General features: G+C 35.5%; 1 protein-coding gene across 2 annotated transcripts in view; it reads right to left on the bottom strand.

Annotated features, from left to right (window-relative positions):
• TAX1BP1 (Tax1 binding protein 1) overlaps window positions 1-16108 on the bottom strand; it is a 64441-nt gene that overhangs the window by 19560 nt on the left and 28773 nt on the right. The window contains exons 6-11 of one of the 2 annotated variants that reach the window (XM_075706556.1): window positions 8629-8777; window positions 8395-8485; window positions 6930-7115; window positions 4474-4701; window positions 2483-2629; window positions 1139-1232 (exon numbers count right to left, since the gene is read on the bottom strand). In XM_075706556.1, the coding sequence (XP_075562671.1) occupies window positions 1139-1232; window positions 2483-2629; window positions 4474-4701; window positions 6930-7115; window positions 8395-8485; window positions 8629-8777 (895 nt within the window). The remainder of the gene's footprint in view (window positions 1-1138; window positions 1233-2482; window positions 2630-4473; window positions 4702-6929; window positions 7116-8394; window positions 8486-8628; window positions 8778-16108) is intronic. The other variant, XM_075706558.1, reaches the window with a different exon arrangement.

The raw sequence follows: 16108 nt of genomic DNA, 5'->3' as shown, positions 1-16108 counted from the left end.
AGAGATGACAGGCCAAATTTGACAGTGCATCAAGAACAGAGTGCTCCATGTTATCCAAGCAAATAGTTAATCAGAGACAATCAATACCATGTGGCGAGTGATACGCAAGATCAGCAGTCACACTAGCATGTCTGTGATCAGTTCTCTCACATACTGACGATGAACATAAACAAACACATACATTCTACAAAGGTGAATAAAAAAACCCCACACCCAGATAGATCTCTCTCCCCTTAATTCCCAATAAAGTAAACATCAGAATACATCCATTATGATATCATGCTAGATATTTCATTCTTCTGTAAAAAAACGAAGTGCCTCAATCTACTTCATCCCATCACATACTCTAACTGACCTTGCTAGGATTTTATTTATTTTAGGAAACACTTGTATTTACTTAAGACAGAAGGAAACTGACAGAAACTATAACCTATAGCCTCTACAGACAGAAAGAATGTGTGAATTACAAAGAAACACAAACAAAATTAGTCAGCATTTATTGGCTTTTATCAATTTAAATTGAATAATAAACCAGGTTTAGTTTTAACCTATTATAGGTTTATGTTTTAGAAGATTAGTTTTGTAAGTGCTTAACAGTTCATAAAAATTAAAACCTAGTTAAACATTTTCTAATAAGCCACTACTGCCTAAAAATCATGAGAACAGTCTATAGACTTGACCTTGCCATCACAAAATCAGAACTTTTCAGTGGATTTGATTTTACAGTAGAATGCTACAGTGGACAGTCATTATAACAGGACTGCAAAATTACCATGCTATTGTACACAATTTGCAAATTTGGGGAGGATTTTTTTTTTTTTTTTTTTAAATGAGTTGTTTAGTAGCTTGGCAAAACCAGCTCCGTGTTAATTATCAAGCAGAAATTTAAGAGTTCAGTCCTACTGACATTAACAAGTATCAACTGAACTGTTTTGAAAAGATACATGAAGTTATTGATGAATGTTACCACTTGAAGAGAGACACAAGATTTTTAGATGAATTTTTAAATTTCTAATCATTGCTTTAATTAAAACTTAACAAGTCCACCTACTTTATACTATAGATACTATTAGGGACTACTTCACATAGACAACACTTTCAGGCTGATACAAATAGACAAAATTTAAGCTGTTGATACCTGGAGATGCAGACAACTTTTTGTCTGTAACGACCGCAGTAGCTGTCTCAATGTTAGATGCATCTGTCAGTTTCTGTTGATGCCCTGTAATTTTCTTTGTGAAAAGAAATTTTGTTTTGGTATTTAATTAAATGAAAGCCAAAGCATAAAGTAACATATATCTTGCACTATCGTCTCCTCCAAACTGGACTAGGTGGAATTGCTCATTAAAACAGGAGGTAATAATAAATATGCAAACACATTTAATTCTAACACTGAAATTGCCTCAGACTGTGATTTTTATAATCTTACATTACAAAGTTTTTCCTCCCTAGAAACAGTAATTTCTACACAAATTATTAGAAAAATCTCATTTTCTAGAGAATCAGTTACACTTAAATCCATCAACTTAAATCTAATATTCCATTAGAAAATGGAGTCTGTATTCCTAATGAGTGCTGGACTTCGGCTGTCAAAGTAGTAAATTTGGTGTTTGTTACTAGGTGTACAACATAGCCAAAGATGTGCAAGATTTTTAAGGAAAAGCCACAGGCATTCTGATAGGACACCTCATTCACCATTGACCTTCTGGATGAGAAGACAACTTTTTAAAGTAATCTGAATCAACACTGGGTAACAACCCCATTTGCTCTGTGGATAGAAGAAATTTAAATCTGTTTTTCTTAAGAATTCACATTTGTACATCTTACCATTGCTCATATGCCTTTTCCCTGTTTGAGCTCCTCTCTGACTCGGTCACTAAATTTCACAAAATTCTGAAGAACTTTGCTCTTGGATCTCTTTGAAATTTGCTAACAGGTTCAGTTACTAGGTGGCATAAGACTTGCATCATCGTTGCACTCATTTATTTGTGCAAAAAAGCTTACAAGAGTCATAAGAATACAAAATATATACGGAATACAACTATATAATGTGTTAGGACTTTCTCGCCACTTCACTTTGAAATCCTCCTCTAACTCAAATCCTCCTCTAACTCCTCTAACCCAAACCACTTTTGGGTTTGGGTGTTTTTTTGTGGTGGTACTGAATAGAGGCAGTAATTATGGATTTTTCCCTGCTTCAGTTTCAAAATTCTTCCTTGAACAATGTTATGCTTCCAGGTTCATCCAAACTCTGTTAGCTTTCTACATACACCAGTTACTATAAATCCTACGTGTTGTTTCGACAACTCTCTAAAAAGAATCACAGAAGTAATTTAGCTTTATGGAAGAAAATGGTAAGTTAAAGAGCCACTGCTTACTGCATGTTTTAATCCTTTTTAAAAGCACTGGGTTCTGCACAAGGAAATTAAATAGTTGCTGAAAAGTTACAAAAAGCAAGTGCAATTTCTCCCATTCTACTTACTGCCTGTTCTGTAAACTTGTTTACTTGTTTTTGAAGTTTTTGACATTCTTTAAATTTTTCCTTGTAATGGTCAGCAGCCATTTGCAGACGAAGCTTCAGATCTTCAACTTCTCTGCGTAGTTCCTGCTCTACTGTGTTTGAAGTTTCCTTAAAAAAAAATTAGAAACTGTTCTCCCTTTTGTTCAAATACCACTATTTCCCAAAAAGCCTTTTTTCAATTAAAGCAAGCATAGTGCTTTATGTAAGTACAGAAAAAGTTCCTATTTTCCCTGTGGGAAAGAAAGGAATAGAGTAGTAGAGCACAGATAGAGGCAGCATCTGTGCTGAACTTCATTCCAAGCAGGACACACTGAGGGCATGTCCTCGTTTCAGCTGGGATAGAGTAAATTTTCTTGCCAGTATCTGGCATAGTGCTGTGTTTTGGATTTCATATGAGAATGATGTTGATAACACACTGATGTTTTAGTTGTTGCTAAGTAGCTTTTATCCTAGTCAAAGACTTTTCAGCTTCCCATGCTCTGCCAGGTACGCAAGGAGCTGGGAGGGAGCAGAGCCAGGACAGCTGACCCAGAGTGACCAAAGGGCTATTCCATACCATATGACGTCATGCTCAGTATATAAACTGGGGGGAGTTGGCTGGGGCGCAGCGATCACTGCTCGGGAACTGGCTGGGCATCAGTCAGTGGGTGGTGAGCAACTGCATTATGCATCACTTGCTTTGTATATTCTTTTATCATCATCATTATTATTATTATTACTTTCTCTTCCTCTGTTGTCCTATTAAACTGCCTTTATCTCAACCCATGGGTTTTACTTTTTTTTCCCAATTCTCTCCCTCATCCCTCTGGGCGGGATGCGGAGGGTGAGCAAGCAGCTGTGTGGTGCTTAGTTGCCCACTGGGGTTAAACCATGACAAAGCACTGGTGTAATACCTGAGGCAGGTAAAGAGGATTCTTATTGTGTGGGCTGATTAATGTATACCAAAAGTCTGAACACCTTCCAGAAGGTATTCTAGGTATCTTATAGACAAGCATAGCCACACAGCAAAAATGAACAGACAACAACTGTATTCCATCACACTCACTATGTTTCTACTGGAAGTGGTTCAGTTGAGCTGTGACACTGATACACAAGCTAAGCAAACTACATTTACCAACTGCATATATGCCATATTCGGACACTTTCTGGTAATCTGAGTCATTCAGATGATCTGCTACTTCTTTTTGGATGCACTTCAAAGACATCGTATATAACTGAAATTCTTAGAACAAACATGTAGTTCTTGGATATTTTAAATATAATAGTTCTTTTGAGGCTTGTACTATTCACTTTTTATTTACTGCACTATTCTATTCACTATTCGGCTCAATGTATTTTTTCAAAATGCTGCATCATTACAGTAATCCTACTAGCAAATTAATCCAACACAGCTGCAGTCACAGAAGATCTGGTACAAAGCTCAGCTAAGTCAGAATGATGAAACTCACTAAATTTTTATCCAAGACGAAGAAACTCAAGACAGTTTCTATTACATTTTTTTGTACTGATAAATACTAAAGCAAATTAACTTTGACTACATATATTGAAAGGGCTCATAAGAATCAAGAGAGAATTCATCAATAAGAACATTATAAAAAAAAACTAAAAATTTTCTTATCCAAATGAATTTTTAACGCTACTGTGGCTCACATAAAAGAATTAAGATAGGGATAGGATTCAAAATAACACAGATAAATACTGTATTATTCTGTGAAAATAATCTGGGGGTGAAGCAGAGTTGCTGTAAGTAGTAGCAGAAACCTTCTTTCTCATCAACCTTCCAAATCAGCGAACATGCACTTGATTTAAGGCAGTATCTTGAGTGCCAAAAGAGAATTTGATGATAATTTGCACTAATCATCCAGAAACATATTTTATTCCCCAACTTTAGCAAAGCTAGCCCTGACAGATATAAATACAGATACTTCAGTACTAAATACTGACACCTCTACCTGTTCATTTTTCAAAGCTGTGATTTTTTTAAGTTCGGCTAAAGCATCAGCAAGCTGCTTTTTCAATTTTTCATTTTCCAGACGTGCACTGTGAAGATCTGCCATCGTCTTGTCTCGCACATTTACTGCATCGCTCAGCTCTTTTGACATTAGGACAGCTTCTTGTCTGCTAGCCTGAATCAGATCTTCAGCTTTCCGAAGCTGTTCTTTTAAAATATTTGCATCCTCCTGGGAAAGAGGAGAGAGAGAAGAGAATCCATCATTTTTTAATTCCAAGCTTAAATAAAGGTTGGTATAGGGATTAGAAACATTTGAAAGAAAAATCATGTTTTCCTGGTGGCTTTAGCAAAACCACTAAATCAAGAAGTTAGTATACCAAGTACCATTTTCCCCATTTGCCTTCTTTGCTAACAATGGTGTGCAAACATACTTTACTATGACATAAAGGCAAATTTAAATATTATTTTATCTATACTGGATTTTTGCTGTATTTTCAGCTTTAGTTCTAAACATATGCCAAAAAAATCTTTCTGTTTACCAGACCATCTTTGTTCTTATCACCATATAACGCTTAACGGGCACAAATGGCCATCCAGCTTCAAAACCGAAGTTCATCCCACAGTAAGGCACTGCAGGTAACAACAGAGTAAGTGGTCTTACAATGCCTACAATTGGTTGACATAAGACACTGTAAAGCAGCTTTGCGATGTTTTTCTCACAGCTCCATTTCCCAAGGTCTTGCACAACAAGCTTTTCAGAAGGAACTGAGAACAAAAAGTCACAACAAGCAAGCTGCAACATGCAGCACCAAGACTCTCAGTACTGCTGCAGCTGCACAGGGCAGCCCAAGGGCCAACTGACCAAGCTGTACTACTGGCCTCTCATTCCTCAGAAAAGCCCAGGATCACCAAAAAAACCCAATTATTCAGAGCTACTATCAGCTACTCGCAGCCTCTGGGCTTCCTGAAGGCATAATCATCTCATATTCTTGAGTCAAGACATAAATTCAGGTATCTCTACATTATTTGTTAATTTTTGAATAATCACTTAGCACAGCAAGTCCAGAGGACTATTAATATATTTTGTAAACATTTATGAAGATGGATGGACTAGGAAATGCCCTAAAGTCCTGTCCCTTAGCTGTTTTTATAGCACATTATGCACCAGTTACGTATTTCAGTAAACATCTGCAGTTTCACAGTACAAGACAAAAATGTTAATGATCCCACCAGAAACATCACAAGCACTTAAAGATTAATAAATTTCATAAATGTTTAGTTGCTTCAGTACCAGCACACACACACCCCCTAACTGTTTTTACTTCAAAGTAAACACAGTAGTAGTTTAATACATTCAGAAACAAAACTGCAGAGCAGACTAAAACAAGATAAACTGTAACTTAAAGCAAGACAGTGTGTTCTTTTTGTCCTCTTGCTATTTCCATTCTCAACAGCCCTACTTTTCTACTTAAATTTTACTTTCGTAGCTCACATTATTTTAACACAATTTCTATTCTTTCAAGATCTAGATTGCTTTTTCTGTGAGAAGACTGGCAAGATACACAAGATAAAGTCACCTGCATAATCCAACTTTTCCATGCTGGCCTCAAAGGCTGTGTCTAAATTAACTCTCTAGTTTGGATCAAGAGCACATTTGTGAAGCACAACTCAATTCCACTATTACCTATCACACTGTAAATCACAGGACAGAACAGTGTCAGGGCACAGAAACTGCACTGCTTTTGGATGAAACTGAACATGAAGATGTACATCAGGAACAAACACTTAATGGGTATTCTATACATCACACCACACTAAAACTAGTCTGAAGTAACCCCACCTGAACCATGGACAGCACAGATAAGAGTTCTTCAGCAATTTCACTCTCCTACTATACCACACTGCTTGCTAACCACAATGCTACCACACTGCATAGCAAAAATTGCCTCTTCCTTGCAAGTCCTACTGGTACTCAATTCAGTCCATTTATATGGTATCTTATCCTTTCTCAGGTTTTAAATCATTGTACCTTGACCTTCACCTAACAAGTCCTTCAGCACATCTTTCAGTCTCCTCTTTTCTCCTCCATCACCATCTGCAGTCTCAAAATACCTACATTCTTGTATTTTCTCTTTTCCTTAATCTCCCTCCTTTTTCATGAAGTTAAAAGCAACTCAGAAGTGCACCACTTTTACTGGTGCACTTTTACTGAATTCACAAATTACTTTTTCACACATAGTTCATCACGTGAGACACCTCAGCAAGCTCAGAGCGTGCAAAACTAAAACCAAATTCACTCTTTGGCTCATTTTCTGCATCTACTAACACCACCATAATCCTCTTGCCTCTCAGCCTATACCCTGGTGATATCTTCAACTTATCCCTTTCTCTTCTCAAACAAATACAACCTTAGATAGGTTTATTTTAAACCAGGCCAATTATATTAGTAATGCTTACCTTGTTTGATGAGGAGAGCAAAAAAGCTTTCTTCATATTTTCTTTTTCAGCTATAAATAGCTGTAATCTGCCAACCTCCTCTTTATAATACGATATCATGTTCTCTTTGTTTGCATCCAAATTCTTAAACGTCTGGATTTCTTTTACTAGTTTGGTGTTTTCTATTTCTGTATTCTTCAAGTGTATCTGTAATGATGCTAAAAAATGTCAAACTCTTCTTCCACGTTATGAAAACTACTGTCCACCTGTCCATTTAAGTGTTCACTAAATTCTAACTCATCTCTGAGACAGATTAGAACAGGTAAAAAAAAAAACCCAAACATCTGATAATATCACTGCACTCCAGCACAAATTTTCTGGCTGGAATTCTTTCAGCTCGATCATCTAACAACAGCTCCACTCCACAGCTAGAAGTTAAGGCCCTGATTTCTGTCTACATCAAATTAAGCTATTCAGAATTCACTCTTACCTTCACAAATACGGGACAACTAAGGACAAGCAAAAAAGAAATGACTTGAAGAAAACTAAAGTGAAATTAAACTTTGAGTAGTAGCTACTTGCAATCATCTAAGCAAACAGGACTACATCAGCAATATACATTTCCAAAGACAGCAAACTACTTCAATAACTCTAGAGCTGTGTTCAAGGTATCATCGTCTATCATATTATGCCTAATAAAGGATAACTGTTGCACTCAAGTGCTGTCCACTCAAAGACTACAAGATTTGTGTTGCTTATTTACAAAGGGATTCCATGCTTGTGAAAGATGTTTTGAGATTTTATGACTTCTGGTGTATATCTAGTACTGTGTGCCACAGAGAAACAGTTTCCTATGAACAGAAATAATCTTTTAAATACACTTGATTTGTTTCATACAACCTAAGGATTTCATTATTTTAGCATATAAGACTTTTTTTTGCCTTTTGGGGGCGGGGGGCGGGGGGGGGGAGGCGGCACTATATCTTATTTTAAATATGGGTATCTCTCAATACCAGCAAAAGAAATCAGCTATGCTAGTAAAAATCAATGCAATACAAATCCTACTAAAGCTTCTCAGAGTTATGCACAAGACTCAAGAATAGGGATCTAGAAAACAGAGTCTGGAGAGAGAAGAGTAAAAAGTAATTTACTTATGAAAAGAAAACCAGTTACTGGGTGATACACTGTATAGCTAAAGAACTTCCTCACTACCATCTATTATTTTTTGTTACTATGCCTGCATTTTAACAAATTGGCGATCCATTCTCCTTCTTAGAGACCTTTTTATATCATGGGATGAATTCAGATGCTATTTTCCTCATTCATTTTTATATGATAACATCTGTAACTGTCTTAAAAATCTGTTCACAGAAGTTACCCATTTCCTTTTTTCCTTAACAAATTCAATTTATCAGACTTCTCCATAAAACATTATTACCTTTATTTCAAACCACTTCATTTCAGTGTATGCAAGGAATAAAGTTACCTTATAAAGTTCTTTTTCATCCTTTTCTGTCTTTAACACACATTCAAGTTGTTCCTTCTCAAGCATCACTTTCTTCAGCTTGTCCTTCAGACTAAGACATTGACAAATTAATAGTACAGAACTACTAATACAGAAAAATCTATGCATACATTAAAAAATTGTTAGTTTAGAAAAAACACACCTAGGGAAAGAAACAATAAAATAAGGAAGATGAGGAACAAAATGACTAAATACCTGTCTAATTCAGTTTCTTTCGCAATGGCTTTTTGAGTAACGGTCATGATATCTTCTTCAAGCTGGAGAACTTTTGAAGCAGCCTCATCATGCTTCTTCTTCAAATCATCAGTTTCAGTTTTCAGAGCTTCTGATGCTTGAATATTATTCTTTAAAAAAAAAATTGCAAATAGATGTCATTTAAGAATGCATATCTTCAGGACAACATGCTATTTGAAGTAATGCTAAAATATGGTCATTAGATTTCTTGTCTTCCTTAAAATGTATGACAAGCCCATTTCAAGTATACATAAATTCATATATTGAATAAATAAAAATATATTAAACTTGGTATGTGCAGTTACTATATTAATAAGGAGTCAATAAGGAGTTTGTTTTGGTGCAAGCATTCAGTTAACAGAGACTACCAAAGACTTCAGAGTATAGGACAAACAAAGCTGTATTTCCCATCTTTTGCCCATCTCCTTTCTGCAAACTAACCATCAACTGCCTAGCTTAGAAAACATAAAGAATTTCTATTATTCTTTGTACTTTCTTTTACTTGAAAAGGAGAGCTTGCATTTGACCAGACATTTACACCATTCAAGCAAGCCACAGTAAAGACAACTGCAGGCAAAAGGAGAAAAAAAGTGGAAGAACTCCTGATGAAAAGGTAGTTACTACACTACATTCTCTTAGCTAGGACATGTGGAAGGTCTCACAAAGCTGATGGAAGCTCATGAAACAATTGTGGGATTTATGTCTTGGATATTGGAAGCTGAGACAGAAGAAGATGACAACACCCAAAACAGATTTCTTTGTCAGAGAACTGACAGATGCAAGATGGGAAGCTACTTTTAAGTACTGCCTTCATTATCTAATTACAGTAATGTCAACAGCATTCTAAGCCAGTGGACAGCTAAACATCATCTCCACCACAGCAAAATGGTCATTTAAAGTCAGGCCATCTTAAATAACCCAGAAAAACATTATTTTCAATACAATACTATTTCCTTGAGAAAAGAAATTAGTAATATAAAGTAGAACACACATACCAAGATAACATGCGATTATTTCTGATACCAAAATTCAATAAAGCTCAGCTTCATATCAACCATGACAGTGGTATGAATCAAAGTGTAAACAAGGTCAAGACAGACTGACCAACATGCCTGACTACAGCATGACTTACAGTGTTTTTGCAGATACTAAGGTACAAGTTGTCTTTCTGCTCTACATTTGGAAGATTAAAGCACTAGTTCATCTACTCATTTTTAAACAAAGCTTAATGCCCTGAAACAAAAGGACTGTACTGTTACATAAAGAGGAACACACCAGCCAGAGTTTACAGAGAACCCCTACTGGCCAGATTCCAACCTAACTAACAGAGTTTTAAGTACAATAAAATATAATGAGGACTGTTTTTACTCATTAATTGTCAAAATACACTGTTCGCAAGTGTAATTAAGCCCTGCTTTTACAAGCAACTGAACAGAAGTTTGGGCATTATGATTTTTTTGGGGGGGTAGGGGGTGTTAAATTGTGAGGGGTGGCAAATGTAACTGATGACTCAATCACTTCCTAAACACTACACCACCACATAAAGCAGATTTTTATTTTTGTTACATACGCTATAAAAAAAAAGAGGAGGACTAATATATTACAACTATTTAAACTCTAAATGGCTTCATTATATGCCTTAATATAATAAAGAATTTTAAGGGATCATGAATGTACCATCTTTTTTAAAAACACCATTGAGAAGATGACCCACAATTTTTGTAAGGTCTTTATTTTTGAAGAGCGTCTGTTTCCTGCAACCAAAAATATATGCACTTGGTGTAATGAAGGCAGAATATTTTAATTAAAGTCAGTATTCCAAGTAAAACTTGCTACATAACCAGCAGCAACGCCACACATTATAACTGCTTGTCCTTCCCTAGTGCAGTGGAGACTAATTACTTGCCCCTGTTTTGAAAGTCTAGTATAGTAAAAAGTCTATTTCAATGCATATCTGTGTTTTCTCTAAACACCACTTTGGTATAACTGTAACTGTTGTAACCTAAGTGCCTTCAAAAGAATTTAATCTGATACATTATATATACAAACTGTACAAACAGTTCAAACAGGCTGCCAAAGGTAACATATATTAAAAGGAATTAATAGCCTGAAAAAAATTCACTCTACAAACAGCATTACAATTGATGCTGCTTTGCTAGTTATTCTAAAGGGACATGGTATTAAAATGTAAAAGTTCCATACTTAACAGATTCTCACCTAATAAACTTGTTTAGATACAACTAAAGCCTACAGTTTTGAAAGAAAGAAGGATTAATTTTTAGAGACGACTTGTTATTTTACAGAATTCTTAGCAATTCAATTTAGATGCTGCAATCCTAGTCCCATACACTCTGGTTACAGTGGTTTCAGAGCCTGTAAAATTTAAAATGAGTGCTCTTACACTATTTTGCAGTTAAAAGTTGACTGTGTTTTAGGGGACGAATATAATATGTTTTTATATATATATTATATATATAATATATATTATAAATATTATATAATATATTATACGATATATATACGATTATACAAATATAATAAACACATTAACTACATATACAACCTCTGTTACAAAAAAGGTAATTACTTTCTGTAATTATTGTTTACTTAATTTCTCTTTATCTGGTACATCTACAAATATTGTACCTTTTCTTCCACTTTCTTAATGGAAAGAAAAGCACAGAAAGAATATGAATCATTTTAATGAACTAGTTTAAAAACATCCAACAATTTTAAGGTTGTTTTTACTCTGGATTGTATTTTTAATCCCATTACAAATGCAGCTCTCCCCGTCCCCCCTCCCTAGAGTTGCAACAGCCTTATGGGTGGACGGGGGAAGCAAACTGTGCTGCAAGGGTCTGAACAAGCAGCCAGAAATTACTTAAGTCAGCTTCACTGCTGCAAAACAAAAAGCTACCAAAATAAAAACTCCTATAATGACTAGGAGTCTCACTAGTGAAATTAGACAAAGAAAATTTAATGTAGTTGTCAAGTGAATTTATCTTCCCCAGAATCAAAATTCCACTTTGAAAATTTTAATGGACCTTCATGTAGAGGACAAGAAGAAAGATGGGGGCACCAAAATCTTTATTGTTATTCCAAAATGGAAAAGATTTAAGACTGATTATTTTTAAAATAATTTTATAGTAATAACATGAAACCCTGTCCTCCCCCTGCAAAAAACTGCCATTACACATAATGTGACATGTTTACAGTGCATTACAAAGAGCTGCCAAAAGAACAGTTCTTACATCAAAAAGTTCTACATTACAGATCAGCTGCTTTAGGTTTGTGTAACCTAATCGTAAATACACTGATTGAAACCTCAAAAAGCTATTATAAGCTCTATCTAAAGGATATGCAAAGATCATACCTGTGCTCTTCCTTGAAAGATGTTTAAAATCTATTTATTAAACTTCTGCTAAAAAAGGACTAATAATCTTTCATTTGAGAATGGAATAGCCATAAAGTTTCTAGATCCTCTTTTTTATAACAGAAAACTACGTCAAAAATCTGTATATTCAAAGATCAAGAACAACACGCTTCCCCTGCTTATTTCTTACTTCTAACCAATTTTTGCAACACCAGTAAAACATTTCAGAGTGCAGTCTGGTTAACGGAAGCAAAGCAGTACAGACAACCCTTCCTGTGAATCAACATACACAGTGCATTTTTCAGATGTATTTAAGGAAGAGAGAGATCCAAGAAACAGAATAAAATACTTGAAAAATACAACCCAAGACTATTTCCAGCTGTGTCATCTTGCAGCATGGCAACGGGCAGCATGGTTTTTTATGCTTCATCTTCCCTTTTCATCACATGTAAAACTCTCTATCTGCTTTTTAAAAGCCATTCCACACCTGAAACATTCACCTTTGATTAATGGCTAATATCTGCAATCTTTATTTTGCTTTTTACAGAATGCATACGTTGTAATGAAGAAGAATGAAAGGTTAAAAATGAGCTATGCAACTCTGAAACCAATGAAGTCAATTCACCAAATACGAGGCAATCTATTTAAAAAAAAACCAAACAACCACCAAAACACCCCCACAAAAAAAAAAAAACCACGAAGCAGCACCTTTCAAGTTTCAGCTGGATTGATTTATCTGGATGTAATTTAATGTCAGGGGAACCATTATGCTTCATACACTGTAGAGAATTTAGGGGATCTAGATGAATTATCTGCAGGAGCCTTTTGTTTATCCCACTGACATCATAGCAGCTCCAACAGAATCACGTAAAACACTTGGCTGACATCGTATGCTGTTTAAAGGACCTCTGAGGACAAATGATGAACACAACGTAGTACCATTGCAGCCACTGTAAAATCTGAGTGTGCTCATAACACAGGGCCTGTATGTTCTGAAAGGAAACCTCAAGTTGTAATTTTTCTTTCTAAAATAAAATTCAAGCATTCAGTAAAGTAAAACAGTAAACCAATTCCAAATAAACTCAATGATATTAAGCTTTTATCTTTGCAACTATGATTGGCAATAGAAATACTGCTCTAAAAACGCTTTAATCTCTCTGTTCCAAAAACCTAAGATATCACAGTGGTAGTAATTTAATTGTGTTAACCTCTTCAACTAACACTGTTAAACAGATCAAAACTCTACAAAACTAAGGTCTAACTCTAAAAGTTCATCTAAGTAACATCAGTCACCTAAGATACTGTATTGAAGACTACAGACGTGCAAGTTTTTGCAGGAGGCAGCTGAAATATTTAGACACGCTACAATTTTGCGGCATGCATTTACATTTCAGAATGTTAATTTCTTAAAACATCTTATAATTTCACTATAAGCTACATATTTTGCAAAGAGTCATTCTCACGAATACGTAATTTGAATTGACATGCAGGCAGGATACCTATCTAAAACATTTAGGAATCTCTCAAATGAACTGTTCAATCATCCAGTGAAATAAATTTCAATTACTCAGTTTAAGAAATATTCATACACAGAACAGTCACTAAAGCAATAAAACAGCATTTTCTCTTCACAGGATGTTTATAGCACCCTTGGGTGCTATAACTGCTGGTGCCAAACTGAGCAATTCTGAGTGTTTAATTTGTATCTTTAAAACATTATTTACATGGAGTTTGGGGGTGTTGTGTGGTTTTTTTATGGTTTTGCTTTCTGGGTTGGGGGGTGTTTTTTTGGTTGTTGTTTGGGTTTTTACTTTCTGGGTGTGGGTTGTTTGGGGTTTTTTGAGAAAAAAAAAACAATACATCTCCCTGACCATGCAGCATACATAAACAATATCAGCATAGCTTGATTTAAAAAGGCACTGAAAAAAACCCACAATTCACTTACTTTTATGCATGTAGTCTGAACTGAGCACTTGTACTGCTGACATACCACACTGCACAACAGCATTTTGTCACTATCTAACCAGAGAAACTCTCCTTATAAAATGGCATCAAAAGCCAACTTAAATGAATCCCTGATATTTGAATAAAACTCTCCAATGAATAAAGCTACTGTGCAGGTAGAACCTGTCAGTAGAATGTGGATTTAGATGTATGTCCCTATTAAAACTCTCCATCAGATAGATGAATTAGCCCACTTTTTCAAAGTTAAATAGTGAACTAAATTTTTGAGACGCATGAAAGACAAGTTTATCAAGTCAGCAAATTCACTTCTGCGACATTTTATGCCAATGTCATAACAGAAACACTATTCAGATGTTCACAGCATCGAAGAATAAGCAGGTAATCTGCAAATCTGTTGCTTCTAACTCAATTTAAACATTTAAGTCTTACTGCTGTGGCAGTAGTTTCCGTGTCACCACTATAACATTAAAGAAATCAGTTCAGAAGTACTCTCTTCCCACTAGAGGGAGACAAATGATTGCAAAAGCATCATTTGTCTGCTCTGCTCTCTACAGAAGCATACAAAACCTGTGTTCACAAAATTGAATGGCTGCAGAGTGTCCGAAGAGCGACCAATGAAAGACATGACATAATGACTACTTAATGTTCCTCTTGTTCAGCACAATAATACTAAATCTTAAAATAGCAGGCAAGTGCACTGCTGCCAGAGACCTTACACACAGTTTAAGTACACACAAAACTGGGAATGCAAAAACCAACAAGCATGCATTCTTTTTATTTACACAGGTATATACTTTTATATTCATAGTGTATAAGATATAGATTAGAAATATACGTATTATTATTTTCTAGATAAAGACACACTCAGTTTTTGATTCAATGTTCTTCAGTTTTTCCAAAAGTAAAATATATTCAGATAAAAGCAGCTTACTAACATGACTTCACACACTTGAGTACATACCAGCTAACAAGTTATCTCAGTAGGAAACCAAAGCAAAATTTGAAATGTTAGAAGCAACCCGAAACAGTTCTGGTGACCATGTATGATCATCTTAACTAAAATAATCAGCGAGTAATTACATCATTATTGTAACAGTGTTATATTAGTAGATTTGCAAGCTGTATATACAGCATGATTCTAAATAGAAGTATGCTATCAGGGAATATCAGGGAACATCATCCTAGTAAAAACAAATTAACTCCGAAACACTAACAGAAGGTTGTAAGCAAAAGATGTAACATTTGTGAAATATTTCCAACAATTTCACATTTACTCTGAATTCCCACACAGAGTAGCAGCAGATTAAGTTAAACCTTCACACTGTGTAAGAGCTAATTTAATGTCATCTGGGACAGGGGGAAGTCTAGGAATGGTTTAACTGGCATGAAAAATGCTGCAGAGGAATACTGTGTTTTCCTGTAACTGAAAATAGAGCCCTTTTCAAAAGACTAAAAAGAGTGTGCATGTTGGGGGGCAGGAGAAGAAAGGGGAGAATGGGAAAGACTCACTTCTCACCTGCCTAAACTGTTCTTGCCAGAACAACTACATACTGCGTTAAGCAGCCATTGGGTAAGAGAAGAGGAAAAGATCAACCTAAAAGAAATAAAGACTGAATTTGTCCAAAGTTCTACAATATCTTAAGCTTTGGCAGGGCAGGGTAATTAACACAACTTAATGGTAATAATCATAACATACAAAGTGTGCACGAAAAACACCGGGGCTGGTGAGCACGCTCCCTCTGAGCGCAAACACTGACTAGCACAGTACTGCATGTCTTGCAAATACTCTTTTTCTGTGATGGTGGCAATGACAGCCACAGACAACAGTGTCTGCAGAACACCATTAATGTGTTGAATACAAATAAAAATACAGATTTTTTTTTTACTCCAATGTGATAAAATACTAAAAAAAAATCCCCACAAACCCAAGCCTAAAAAAATAGAAGCCTTTAGAGACGCATTAGAAGCTATGTTTCAGCAACTCTAAGCACATTATCACTTTACGTCTTGAATGCATTTGTTCCTCCTATCTTTGGTAGGAAATGAGATGGCTATCTTGTAAGAAGGCAGCAAATGACTGCGTATGTCCTGAACAGTAAGGGC

The sequence above is a fragment of the Pelecanus crispus genome, chromosome 2, assembly GCF_030463565.1.
Source record: "Pelecanus crispus isolate bPelCri1 chromosome 2, bPelCri1.pri, whole genome shotgun sequence".
NCBI lineage: Eukaryota > Metazoa > Chordata > Aves > Pelecaniformes > Pelecanidae > Pelecanus > Pelecanus crispus.
This window is presented reverse-complemented; position numbering and strand designations above follow the sequence as displayed.